The sequence below is a fragment of the Pygocentrus nattereri genome, chromosome 14 (genome assembly GCF_015220715.1).
Source record: "Pygocentrus nattereri isolate fPygNat1 chromosome 14, fPygNat1.pri, whole genome shotgun sequence".
NCBI lineage: Eukaryota > Metazoa > Chordata > Actinopteri > Characiformes > Serrasalmidae > Pygocentrus > Pygocentrus nattereri.
In genome coordinates, this window is record NC_051224.1 from 27,734,828 (window position 1) to 27,749,599 (window position 14,772).

Consider the following 14,772-nt stretch of genomic DNA (forward strand, 5'->3'; position numbering starts at 1 on the left):
CTTTTAAAATGTTAGAGTTAAATCTACTAAAACTGTTAAAGCTAAAATTAGGGCTACTTCTGTATTTCAAAGCAGTTTTAGTATTCCAGTATATTCATCATTAAGGATTAACATGGTCTCCTTGGATGGTAATGTTAGGTAGCTGCTTTACCACCTAGTACTTCTAGTGATAATATCGCATATTGCTGTGTTAAAAAATTAACAGTTGTCATTAGGGGTGTCACTAGATATTTATGCACAGGGGCATACGCCTAGGGGTTACTGCCCCATACATCTAGAACATTTTACAAGAGGGTGACATAGACAACAGAGATAATCATTAACGACACCATTGTATGAAGCCCATTGTCAGAATTTTAAAGAATTTTTTTAGGCTGGGACCTCAGAGCTCTACGATAAAACCATCTTCCAGCATCCCAGCAACCTGTCATTGGGTGAAAGCCAGGATAAACCTTGGACAGGTCACCAGTCCATCACAGGACAGACAGACATACATACACACACACACACCTAGTGGCAATTTAGCATGTCCAGTTAGCCTCACTGCATGTCTTTGGACTGAGGGAGTAAACCAGAGCCTGATAGAGAAACATTCGAAGGAAATTTAAATGGATAGTTCATGACTTGTGTTCAAAGTAAAAGGAGAAAATTTGTGTAAGAAATTTGGTATTTCAGAGCAGTTAGAATGGAGTCAGGAGCAGTGTTTCAAGGTTCTAAGCAAATGTGTGAAGAAAAGAGAATAGTATGTTTAGGTGTTTTGACAATGGCACTCTTTTGTAATGACAGAGGAACAACAACATACAGACAGATTAATGGAGCAAAGCTCAAATTAAAAACATGCTGTTACCAGTGCTCTGAACACATGTGAACACATGCTCTATCAGTGTCCTCCAAGCTAATGCTGAATTGCTAGAGAAAGAGGGAAATGAGTTGCTGAACCATGCTAAGGGTTTGAGAGTGACAGTAAGAGCACTTCTCAAGCTGGTCTTTTTTTTTGGTGGGGCTATCCTGATTGTGCAGCAAAGGATGTGAAAAAACAAACAACCACAACAAAAAATGTATTATTATTTTATTAAATTGTATTTTATCAATTATATTATTTTATTAAATTATTCTAAATTAAAAGCAGTAAGGTGTTCAAAGAGCTGATGGTGGGACTTCACAAGCTGAGGTGTACCAGCATGTGAAAGGGACTCAGCCTAGTACAGTGGGTGGAGCTATCTTACCCAAAGTGGCAGTTCAACTGTCATAGACTTGCGGTAGCAACTGGGAGAGTATCTTTGTAGCCAATTATGAACAAGACAGTAGGTTGTGTATGAAAACCAATGAATCATCAAAAAAGAGTAAATGAATTCTTCAACCTTGGTTAAGATTTTGGAGTTTCTTTGATTAAGACTTTTGGTCATTGATGCTATTGCTCAGTTGTACATGCAACTGGACTTTGAGCTTGATAGACTAAACCTCTCTGTTTTTTGCAGTCCAGGTGTCAGACTCTTTTATCACCTCTTATCCTAAGTGGTCTAGAGATAAAAATGTCTATTTGCTCAAAAGGGTCCCACAGTTTGCTGATATGGCTGGAATTGCATTTAATGGGTACAAGTGCAACCTAAATTGTATGTGCATCAACATGATAGCTTTGCCCCTTGTTTGGGTGCTGTTCAAGCTATGCAGCAGGCTGTTATTACTTCTGCTTTGGTGGTGCTATTACAGTCTATCACAGTGTGTTTTTCACATACTGTCACCTCTTTGTTGTCATCAACTTGTGTAATTATAATTACTGCCCAGAGATGAGGCAATGGGCCTGCTCTCACCATTTGAAATATTCATCTTCAAAGTATTGATTTTTAATCCCTCATTAATGATGACTGTATTGTCTGATTCTTATGATGAGACTGTTTGATAACATTGTTAAAATAGCTGAGCTGTCTTCCGTACCTTTTGCGGTTAATACTATGCTTAGACATGTCTTACGTCTGTTACAATATACAGATGTTTGGTTTCATTTGTGAAACATAGGCTCAGACTAGTATGAGCTAACTGCTAGCTAACTGTCTTTAAAGTAGGGATTTAGAGCGAGCTCATTACAAAGCTGTCGAGTTTATGTCAATGGGTGAGAACTTGTACTATTTTTCCATTTCCATTTTTGGCAAGGTTAACAACAGCTCATGGTTTACTTTTGACAGGAATACTAGCCTAGACCATAGTCTAGTTTAAATCTGTAAAACAGACAAGGGTAACCAAGCACCCTTGTTGATACAAATTTGTATTCTTGGAATTACTGTTATTATTGTTTCACTCTGTACATTAAATATTTTAAATAAGGCCTGATGTTCATCTTAGCAAGCTTTTAGCTAACATGCTGTCACAACAGCTGCATCTACAAATTAACATTACACAAGTCTCCTGTTATTCTTCAGAATGTAGTTTAGTTTTTGTTTCAACACTGCACTTTCACATTTAAACATCAATTTCTGGATAAAAGAACAAAAAACATTCCAAGTTTTTATTTGGCTCAGTAATTTGTACCACATTTTGTATGTAAAACGAAACAAATACTATGGGACTAATGTGCGCAATGTCAGCTTTAAATTTTACATCCCTATTGTGTGAACAATATGGGACTCAGAACACACCTCCCATGATTATTACTTGTTATACAGATCTTTTGCTGAACATGCATTCCTGTTTGTTTTGGGGGCTGTTTTTGTTTCAAGAGTTTCAGAGGTTTTTTCTCCAGTAATCAGCATTCATCCTGCTGATGTTGTTGGCAGTCACATCTTTGAAAGACAAAGGAGCAATTTCCACTAGAAGCCATGCTACCATATTCCACTGATGGTAGATGGTATGTTCCGTAGATGATCACAGTCTGGATCATAAGTGACCACAGTAGCCTAAACACCTCTCAGAACAGATTTTAAATGAACTGTTATAACCTATTCATGTAGAGCTCTAGCCCATTAAATCTCCTCCTGTCATTTCCACATTATTTTAGAGCTATAAGGGCTTATCTGCAGGCTGGGCAGCACGCAGGAGTGGTAAAGCTATGTTCCAGGACCAGGCACAGGAAGGAAGGGGCCCTGGGGTGATTAATTTCTATTGGGTGCTTTCAAAAAGAGCAAGAAGATTTTTGGAGACCAGGAGCACTCTCCTAGGAGGATGCCATAGCAACAGAATGAAAAGAATTAAACTCCTGGTGCACAGACTATCAGAGAGTGTAAGAATAGGTTTTTTGTTTGTATTCTTTACTGTGTACTTTTAGAAAGCCTTAACTGTGTGGTGGTTAAGTAGGCAGAACTAGGAAATAAGGAACTACTGTCAACTATGCTATATATATATTATATATATATATATATATATATATATATATATATATATAAAAACTTAATGACCAATGTTAAATTCCTAGTCTTACAGATATCAGTAATTATATTAGTAATTAGATATCAGTTTTTATAAACATTATGAAATTGTGAATATGTATGTACTGAACCTTTTTCAACACCTTATTTAACCTTATTCATTCAATTCATAACCTTATAGCATGTCTTATTTCTTATGAGATACAAATAAATCAAAGTAAGGTGGTTCTAGATAAGCAAACAAGCACCTTTATGAAACAGTTCTGGTACACCATTTTTAATGGTTGGTTTAATCGTGTGTCTAACAATAATAACACTACACCATTACTACTACGTGAAAAAATGTCATTCTTCATCAATCTGCAGCTCAACATTTATCCATCAAACAGTACTATTTGGTAGCATATAAGCATTTGTTTACCAAGCCAGGCCTTGCTTATTTGCATAGCAGCTTCCAGGACAGAAATGGATGAAAACTAATTTTAAAATAAAATGTCACTCTGTAGTGCTAGATGGGAAATGTAGCTGTATGTTAATATAATAAATGATTATCTCATAGTCTCAATCTGAGACTGTAGTGCAAGTGGTCTATGTATAGCTATGTTGCATTGCATGATGAACAGAGAGAACAAAGGGAAAACAGGAAATATGTAGTTGCCATATACTGGATCATTATAAATAATTATGACGGAAGTCATGCAAAGCAGTCTTACATTTGTCTCTGTGCAATATTATAGCTGTATATGTTTCCATTTCACAGATTACAGAAAATGAAAAACAAACTTTGGGGAAAATTGGAAAACACATAATATAAAAACATACACGAGGTGTAATATCAAGCAATGTTTTGTTCCTAAGAACAACTGATTGGCTTGAACACACTTAACTATGAGATGAAAAGAGTACAATGACATCAAACACTGCTGCATAGATACAGATACATTAAGATGACATACATCACAAATTAAGACTTCTGAAATGATCATTTACCACCTTTTACAAAGAGTTCATTAGAGGCTTCAACCAGGGAAGGAAGCGAGACACTTTCTGTAGGACATAACCATTCTTGCAATCCATATTTTGAAACTGGCTCACCATGCCAGTGAGGAAGAAGACTTCTCGGTGCAGCGTAAGGACAGGGCTGCCAGGGCCAAAAGTGCAGTCTGCCTTAGGACGTGGCAGGGTGCATGCCATCTTGTTAGTAACCTTGAAAACAGAAAAAATAAGGTTATTACACCTTTGTATATGTTGAGTGTCAACTACAAAATGAATACTGTTTTATGGATGGGCAGAAGTAGTTGACTGAGTTCTCATAATCACCTGTTAAACTTGTAATTTGAGATTTTATTTTATTTTATTTTTTTTTATTTTTTTACAGTAGAAGAAGTTCAGAAGTACAGTAGAAGAAGTTACAGTAAATTCCATGGTATTGTAGTGCAGTCTGTGGTCTCACTAGCAGCAGTGTTTCTAGACAGCTGGTAGTACTGGATACACAAGTATTGACATGGATACTGAGACAGTCTCACATGCTTTGGACACATATTGAACATGTTATTCTGAAATATTGAAAATGCAATGTCTGATTAATGTCATTACTTGGAAAGTTTTCCTATTTTTTAAAAAGATTTTTTAAAGATTTGCCTTTTTTCATGTGTGTAGTAACTCAGGTTGTTGTAGATTGTTGTTGCCCTTAAATCAGAATAACCCTAAAATAATTGCCTTCACAGATGTGCACATCACCCATACCATGCGCACTAATGCACCCCTATACCATCATGAATACTGGCTTTTGAACTGTGCACTGATAACAAGCTGAGTGGTCTTTATCCCGTGTCCATGATTGCCTAAAAGAATTTCAAATGTTGATTTGTCAGACCACAGGACACTTTACAACTTCCCCTTAATCCATTTTATATGAGCTTGGGCCCAGAGACAGTGGCAGCATTTCTGGACCCTGTTTATATATGCTTTCTTCTTTGCCTTTTAGAATTTTAACCTGCATTTGTGGACGCAGCCACAGACTTTCACAGTGATTTCCTCTACAGAATCATGTCTGTTTTTAATGCAGTGCGGCCTGAGGGCCCAAAGATCATGGCCAGCAAATACTGTTTTTTTGGGGGAATTTTTCTCCAAATTCTCAGAATCTTTTAATGTTATTATGTATCATAGATGGTGAAAAACAAAAGTTCTTTGCTATTTTACACTGAGAAAAATTATTCTTGAATTGTTGTACTATTTGATAGTGCAGTCTTTCAGAGTGGTGAACTCCTCCTCATGATTACTTCTGGAAGAATCTGCCTCTGGGATATTTTTTATTCCCAGTAATTACCACCAGGTGTTTTTTTTAGCATTATACAACTTTACCATCCTTTTGTTGCCCCTGTCCCAGCTTTGAATGTGTTGTGAGCATCAAATTTCAAATGAGCATATATTTTTTTCAAAATATAATAAACTTTCCCAGTTTCAACATTTGATATGTTGTCTGATATGTTAAAGCATTCTCAATGAAACATAGGGTTTAAATGATTTGCACATAATTGCAATTTGTTTTCATTTACAATTTGCACAGCGTCCCAATTTTTTTTGGAAATGGTGTTGTAAAATGGTAACAGCATATACTGATATGTAGCCCCTGTCCTGCATATTTTTGTATTATCTCTGCTCTAACATAACTGATTCAATTCATCAGCAACAGCAAACCCTTCCTGAGTTGAAGTGGGTGTGTTAGTGCAAGATGAACACTAATATGTAGAAAACACTTACTTGGTGAGGCTTGGAAGGTTTTTCTCATTTTTAGCAAGAACAAGCTACTTTGACAAGAAGGAGACATTTGACTGTCATACTAAATGATGAACCACAGACCATTTCTGAGTGACATCTCCTTTGTTTCTATTATTAAACTGGTGCTATAAATAAAGCTCAATATAAATTTCAAATGTCTTCATTGTTAATTTTCAAGTAGTCAATAGACACTTTTTGTTAAGCGTTCTAAACCAGGAAACTGCATTACTATACTGTCCTGCTGAATTTTATTGTTAATAAACTAAATCTACTAACCTGGCCAGAGTGACGCTCCACACAAGTTGACAGTTTGTTGTAAGACAGGTGATTTAGCATAAGGTTTCCTTGAAACTCTGATGAATCTTTCCAGCCAGTAACCACACCCATGTGCTCGCCTGACATCAACACACTGTCTGCAAAGTCTCTATCGGGAAGGCAAGCTGGCAATACAGTCTTCTTGAAGATGATCCTGTCTTTCAGTTCCACCACAGCAAGGTCATTGTCTGGTTTATCTTTCATGTAAAGTGGATGCTCATGGACATGCTTTACATAGAGGCTCTGCTCTCCAGGTTCATAAGTTGGCAACCTCTTGCCTGTAGAAGAAAATGTACAGAAATTTGTGTAAACACTGTTTAATATAAGTAACAAAGAAACAGCAAACATTATTTGCACTTATTTTACAATGTAGAGGAAATAATTCAAAATAAACTTAAAAAAACTTTGTTGGTACTACAAGACTACCCTCACTGAGGATTTATGAATGGCTTAAAATTAGTTTATTTATATATATATATATATATATATATATATATATATATATATATATATATACATACATTATATATATAATGTATGTGTATGTACATATATATATACATATATATATATATATATATATATATATACATACACACATGAAATAACCAGTTATATAATAACCGAGTCATAAACACCCTAAAAATATTAATAAGCAGTTATAACACATACATAAAAAGGCAACAGTAACCTGTTACTTTGCAAATAATGAGCCCATGATGGTCTATACTGTTAGATCCTCTTTCTTTATTATTATTATTTTTTAAAGTTTATTAACCATTGCCTTGGTTCCTCTCAAGGATTCTTCCCCTTGCTCTTACAGAGTTTTTCCTAGCCATTGTTGCCCTAGGCTTGCTCAGTGGGGCTTGGACATGGCTGTTCTGTAAAGCTGCTTTGTGACAGTTGAAATCTATTTCAATAACTTGACTTTTCTTGACTTGGTTACTTATCTTACTTTGTGTTCACATCAGACAGCATTATACCTGTCAGTTTCATCAGCTATTCATATTCATCAGATATAACAGGTCACTGTTGCCCTTTTCATCATGCGTTATACCTCTTTTATTAATGACTTTTAACGTGTTTAAGAATGAATTAATTAACCATTAAAAAACTCATTTAAAACTATTCATAAATCCTTTATTAGGGATGACTAAAGGAGTACCACTTTGTTTTACTTTCCAGTTATATTTTTGTTTTCAAAATGCAGTCACTGCAAATGGTACCCATTTTGTGCTGTGCAGAACTATACATAATTTGGCATAAGTGCTTGTTACTCACCCACAGCCACTTGAAAGTTACTATACTTGTGGGCACACTGTGCAGTAGTCAAAACAAGGTTCTCCTTGAGGATGACACCGCTGCAAAATCCATTTGAACCACTACTACGCAGCAAAGCCTTTATGATGACAGAAGAATTACACAAATGGCTACAAAGTTTCTATGTCACTCTTTTTTTTATTAGAAATGTTAACTTATGCTATGTGTTTGAGGATTTGTACCTGCCAGGGGCACTCTTCAACATTGCAATTCAGTCCTTGGTAGTCAGACTTTAAGTTGTTGGACTGCCTGTTTTCCCACTGGTTCAAACTGCTCAGCTTCCCACAAGGAAATGGCACTGAAAAAAAAAGCTGTATCAAACATTATTTGTCTACAGAACACTTGCAAACAGCCCACTTGACAATATAACAAATTGCAAACTTGCATGAAATTACTTATTGTCAAAATAATATAAATCAATCAATAACATATATAATATAAACAAGTTTTCTGGTTTATCAAACTGGTTGATAAAGATGAGACTGTACTTTGACTCCTTCTCATCAGCTTTTTCAGATTTTCCATTCTACCTTAAACAGCACAAGAATTGCACCATCATTTTATAGCAGAACCTGGATTTGGTGGAGCGGAAAATTCCAAAAGGAAACTTCAGAAAAAAGAAGCTCACCTGCTAATACACTACGTGAATTGAGGATGGTTGCAGAATTGAGCTAGCTAAAAGCCATTGTTAATGCCAGCTAAATTTACATTCCAAAAAAGCCCCCATCATTTTTAATCAGCTGGCTAACATGACCCAGCTCACTGCATCACACATACAGGGGTTGGACAATGAAACTGAAACACCTGTCATTTTAGTGTGGGAGGTATCATGGCTAAATTGGACCAGCCTGGTGGCCAATCTTCTTTAATTGCACATTGCACCAGTAAGAGCAGAGTGTGAAGGTTCAATTAGCAGGGTAAGAGCACAGTTTTGCTCAAAATATTGCAATGCACACAACATTATGGGTGACATACCAGAGTTCAAAAGAGGACAAATTGTTGGTGCACATCTTGCTGTCGCATCTGTGACCAAGACAGCAAGTCTTTGTGATGTATCAAGAGCCACGGTATCCAGGGTAATGTCAGCATACCACCAAGAAGGACAAACCACATCCAACAGGATTAACTGTGGATGCAAGAGGAAGCTGTCTGAAAGGGATGTTCGGGTGCTAACCGGGATTGTATCCAAAAAACATAAAACCACGGCTGCCGAAATCACGGCAGAATTAAATGTGCACCTCATCTCTCCTGTTTCCACCAACACTGTCTGTCGGGAGCTGCACAGGGTCAATATACACGGCCGGGCTGCTATAGCCAAACCTTTGGTCACTCGTGCCAATGCCAAACGTCGGTTTCAATGGTGCAAGGAGTGCAAATCTTGGGCTGTGGACAATGTGAAACATGTATTGTTCTCTGATGAGTCCACCTTTACTGTTTTCCCCACATCCGGGAGAGTTACAGTGTGGAGAAGCCCCAAAGAAGCGTACCACCCAGACTGTTGCATGCCCAGAGTGAAGCATGGGGGTGGATCAGTGATGGTTTGGGCTGCCATATCATGGCATTCCCTTGGCCCAATACTTGTGCTAGATGGGCGCGTCACTGCCAAGGACTAACGAACCATTCTGGAGGACCATGTGCATCCAATGGTTCAAACATTTTATCCTGAAGGCAGTGCCGTGTATCAGGATGTATCTGACCACTGTGCAGGACTTGTATATGTCATTCCCAAGACGAATTGATGCTGTATTGGCCGCAAAAGGAGGCCCTACACCATACTAATAAATTATTGTGGTCTAAAACCAGGTGTTTCAGTTTCATTGTCCAACCCCTGTATATATCAGCAATTTTTGAAATATTAATTTTTAAAAAGGAAAGCAGGACATTAGAGACCCCATACACTCAGAAAAAAAAGGTACGGCACTGTCACTAGGGCAGTACCCTTTTTGTCACTGTTGTGATACCCTCAGAGGTACATCTCAGTACCTTTAGTCAGGGAACATAACTGAACCATATCTACTTTTCCAATAAGAAAAACTTATTTAAGGTACACAATTGGAACTTAAAACCGCTGTTGCACCTTTGAGGGTACACTTACATTGTTTGTACCTTGATGAACGAATCATGTACCTGCATGGTACCTTTATTTCTAACAGTGTAGCTGAATAGACACACAAACATTTACAATCACACACACTGATACCTAGCAATTTAGCATGTACAATTGGCCTGACTGCATACAGACACAACATCGAAACTCCACACAGAAAAGATGCTGGTCACCCAGCTGAGGAATTGAACTCAAGCCCTTCCTGCTGTGCCACCGTGCTGCCCAAAAGACAAGCCCATCATCACAAAATGATATATTGCTCTGTTTACACCATCTTCGAAACACCAATTGGCCACCATGTTTTCAGATAAAGCCTTTTCAACTGAGCATGCTGTTAGCCCCACCCTGACAGGATGACTGACAGGTTGGGAAGACCATGAAATTGGCAATGCAATCTGACTGAATGCAATTTGAAAGGCATTTTAACACAGAATAATTGTGGTAGGTTAAAATATGCAATTTTCCTACTTGTATTTAAATTTTGCAAAAACTATGCAGTTATGAGAAAAGTGGTGGTCATGAGATAAGGCAGTAAAAGTAAAAAATTATAGCAAACATAAAAAGAAAAAAAGGTTTGTCACACTATATGTCCAAAAGCATCCAGGCACCTTTTCTAATTAGTGAACCCAATTGCACACACAGCTTGTATAGAGCCCTTTTCCCATCATCTTTCAAGGGTGACAATTACTCTGAAGGGCACTGTTTGATTTTTCAAATTTTTTTTGTATTATTGTGTTATGTATAGTTCTGTGTTTTCATTTATCAGAATGTCTCGACTATGTGTACTAGACAGCCAGAAAGGGCAAATGGTACTCACCAGCAGGCACACATTTCTCTTTCTGCTGCAGCTTCCAGCCATAGGCACAGGAGCATTCATATGACTGGTAGCCAGGCTTACAAAACTGGCTACATCCTTTGTTCTTCTCTATGACACATACTGTCTGATCTGAGTGAGAGACACATAATGATCAAAACAAATAAATCAGGTAAGGGACAAAATACTATAGTAAAAGAACTATTCATGGAGAAATATCAATGTCTTTACATTTTGTCTGCAGTCATGAATACAATCACCAGGTTCAAATGTCTGTTGCTAAGAAACAAATGGACATCTTATCACTTTTAGACAAGTTAAACAATTTCCTTTTTTCTTACCTGTCTCACAGTGGACTCCTGAAAATCCTGATTTACAAATACAGTCATAACCTCCAACACTGTCTGAGCACATGGCTCCATTTTTACATGGCTGATCAGCACACTGATCTCCATCTGTAAAATGACACAAAGAAAACAAACAAAAATGAAAAATATGTAAATATGTTCAAAGGTTTATAGACACATGTTTGTCCAATGTTTCTTTTAAAATCAATGGTATTAATTGAAAAACTTGACATCTACAAACTGTTAAACATGTATTTTGTGTATTTGGATCTGGAGAACTGATCCTGCAAAAACAATTTTAAGTAAAAAATGCAAATTGTACACTCTTTATTTGTAGTAGATTCTGTTTCTGTTAATAGGGCATTTCTTCTTCATACCTGTTTAATTTTATATCCCTCACAGTAAAACAATTCTATGATATTATCTAAAACAAAATCTACTTACCTATGTACACAGACCAGAAGATGTCCTTCAGAAAAAAAGAAAGTACTATACTTAGTTACATGCAATAGATTTAATAGCTACATACATGTTTTAAAAGTTACATACAACCAAACTTGCATACATTTGTAAGAGTCTTTTAAAAGAGTGCCGATTTTAAATGGCATGTACCAACTTAGGGGCGAGCAGAGCATATTTTGCTATTTTGCTCATTTTAAATTGCAAAATCAAAATAAACAAACTTAGTCTAACACCATAGACTGAGGGAGTTTTAAGTTTTAACATTTGCTCGTGAATCCAGCACACTAAACTTCCAATTTTTCCAATTATTTTCCAGCTATAAAAAAAAAAAAGATAAAAATATATTTGCATCAAAACAATGAAAATCGAAAAATTACTTATGGTTTTACCACAGAAAATACCAGCATGACAAAATAAAACGCATATTTTATGAATCTACATTTTAAAAAGTAAAAAAAATTGTTTTGAATTTATTGGGGAGGTGTGACTGCACTCATTGCTTTCTTATAAGTTTATGAAAAAAAAATTCTTTCGTGATACATAAGTCATCAGAATTTTGCAGAATTTTCAAAATTCTCAGATTACTTTGCTGTAAGAATATGAGAATGTGTCCAAAAGCAAGTCTTAATTAAATCTGTTAAAGGACATTATAAATATATTACATTTTACCATCAATAAGATTGTACACTGCTCTCCACTATGTGGTACTGTTTTTTAAAATTGAGAAGCTGAATTAAATGCAATCCCAGAGACTCACAGTGCGATATGTGTCCTTAAACACCTCTCTTGCTTCTTCATAGCTGCAGACCTCTTCAAGACATTCCCTCTCAAGGCTGGCCGGGAGTGTATTTTCCTCAGCTCCTGCGTTGGCTCTCTTCTGCCGGCTTATGACTTCACTGGCCGCCTTCTGGTCCAAAAACACTGTGCCTAAGGTATATTGCAGGGTGAGGAGCAGTTAGCAATTGTTGACTGGCCAAGACATGTTTGCTTCATTAGTTTTGCACTGGAGCCGCAACGTTAATGTAGCTAAAATGTAATGCAGGCCTATATCTTCCAAAACCAAATATATCTTGGTCAATTGACTGTTTTCTGTAATGGTAATTATGTAAATTAGATTTTTAAATGACTAATTTCTTTAAATCGCAGTGTCTGAGTCTGAAGTGTTTCATTAGCTGATGCATTAGAAATACTCATTGGTCAACAAAGTTTAACCATTGCTCTGCTTACACATGTTATAACCTACTTTTAAGACTTTACCAAACGCACAGTTATAGAGCATTAATTGTCCTGTTGGATATTTGTCTTTTGTGGGAGGTGAAATGGCTTAATAAGTATCACAAATAAACTCTAACTTAACAAATGATTAACCAGTGTTAATGTTTCCTATAATGTTACCATTATCTGCAAGTAACTGTGTTTCCTTTCATTCTTGAACTAAATAATTATTAAAATAGCCAATCACACTCTTATTAACAGGAAACATTTTCTTACATGTCTCTAAAAGAAGGCAGATGGAAAAGTGAACAACATACTAGTCCACAGAAATATGAACACATTCAGTGTTTGCAGCAGAGTTAACATTCCAAATTTATGTAGAACAAAAAATGTTACATAACATTTATTTTGATGGCCCATCTAAACTTTCACTCAAATAATCATCTATTAAATACAGCTTCCTTTCCCATAATCCTTTACCTTAACGGCACTGAAAATCAGCACACTTTCGCTGGACAGTTTAACAAGCTGAACATTTGTCGACAGAAAACAAAATGTGACCAAAAATTCAGATTATAACAGAAGTAATAGAAAAGGTGTACCTTGGCTGTTGACACGTCCACGGGTCACACAGCCCAGCGTAAAAGAGAGAAAAAGCGCTGCATCCAGGAATCTCATTGTAGTCCTCTCTATTAAGTTGTAGTCTGGAAACCCCTGTAACTGAGATTTAAATGTCATTACAAAACAGCTGTATAACGTAACGGGTACCCTTTGATATTGATAGTAGTAACCCTGTCTGTTTCATTTCAAGATACTGAAAAAGTCTGATAGTCTGTTTCATTTTAAGAAAAACGGCTGGCGATGTTCAGAGAGACGCAAAGTCGTTTTCTATTGTTACTCGTTAAAGACTATTACACACCGCGCTAGTTGAATGCTGCATTGACTTGAGTTGCAAGAACGTACGCTAACAGCCTGAACAACAAGGATCAGGCTAAACGAGCCATGCATTACCAAAGCCTGTTATTTTTCAAAACCAGCGTGAAATGTATAGATTTTTTTATATTACAGCCCATAACAGTTATAATAGCGGCTACAGCGAACCGTGGTACAGCGCTATACAAGCAAAGTTTACATCGGAGCCAAGAAATGTAGCGTACGTGATCTATAACGGGCCTACACTGGCCTGTAATGTTAAATGTAACTGTCAGGTCCACGTACCTTCTCAGAGAGCCAGGGTGATATGACAGTTTCCTTAAGACAATTGTGGCGCTTTTCGGTCGTTTCGCTTGTAGAACGTTTTCCTTTTTGTCAGTCTCAGCTTTTAAACGCTATTTTAGACCGTGGCTATGATACCGCCTGTCAATACGCTTGTGTTGTCCTCCCTGATACAGTAATATTTCTTGTCAACCGCAGGAGGGAGTACTCGAGCTATCCAAGAATGCTGCACACCCTCCCTTTGAAATGATGGTGGATAAAACCATGGCCTGCATGCTGCAATCGGCAGCGGCGGAAATCCTTCAATCTGAGCGTCGAAATAAGAAATAAAAGAGCTTGGGCTTAAATGTAGCTATGCAAGTTTTAAAACTAAAAGTATCATAAAAATATCATAGCGTATGCCACATTTGCTCGCATTTAAAAATGATACATAAAATGAATCTTACTTCCAAACTCTTAAATTTAAAATATACTTTACAAACATGCAAAATATCAGTAAACAACACCTGACGTATCATATTTATAAAATATTGTATAAGTATGGTATACTATCTCTTTAGAAGAGACTTTTATTTTTATAACAATGGAGCACTTATACTCTTATTCTCCTTCAAAGGCAATTGAATATGTCCACTGTTTACCTATGAACAGTTTTAGGGCTTAAAATACTTCACACATTTCTATCTGTCTGTGACACACACACACACACACACACACACACACACACACACACACACACACACACACACACACACACACCAACATATTATAACAACATGTTTTTTTTTAGCGTTTCAGGTTACATGCTTTGCTATGCATCTAATTTAATATTTCTCT

At 36.6% G+C, this 14,772-nt stretch overlaps 1 protein-coding gene across 2 annotated transcripts; it reads right to left on the reverse strand.

The window, feature by feature from the left end:
- Positions 1-3,608: 3,608 nt before the first annotated feature.
- proza (protein Z, vitamin K-dependent plasma glycoprotein a) lies at positions 3,609-14,130 on the reverse strand. 2 transcript variants are annotated; one of them, XM_017717018.2, is made up of 10 exons: positions 13,939-14,130; positions 13,323-13,434; positions 12,263-12,432; positions 11,488-11,512; positions 11,038-11,151; positions 10,700-10,828; positions 7,958-8,073; positions 7,737-7,854; positions 6,417-6,733; positions 3,609-4,565 (listed from the first exon to the last, which is right to left on the reverse strand). In XM_017717018.2, exons 2-10 carry the CDS (start codon positions 13,396-13,398, stop codon positions 4,356-4,358), a joined length of 1,275 nt encoding a protein of 424 aa, XP_017572507.1. In that variant the 5' UTR covers positions 13,399-13,434; positions 13,939-14,130; the 3' UTR covers positions 3,609-4,355. The 2 variants fall into 2 exon arrangements, with proteins under 2 accessions (XP_017572507.1, XP_017572505.1); XM_017717016.2 differs by having other exon boundaries at positions 13,323-13,440.
- Positions 14,131-14,772: the final 642 nt, after the last annotated feature.

Excerpts from the sequence above, each read along its gene's own strand:
- proza (XM_017717018.2), bottom strand. The coding sequence starts at position 13,398 with ATGAGATTCCTGGATGCAGCGCTTTTTCTCTCTTTTACGCTGGGCTGT. Across the intron at positions 12,433-13,322 it reads TGGACGTGTCAACAGCCAAG|GCACAGTGTTTTTGGACCAG; the intron begins GTACACCTTTTC and ends AATATACCTTAG. Across the intron at positions 11,513-12,262 it reads TTAAGGACACATATCGCACT|GACATCTTCTGGTCTGTGTA; the intron begins GTGAGTCTCTGG and ends TTTTTTCTGAAG.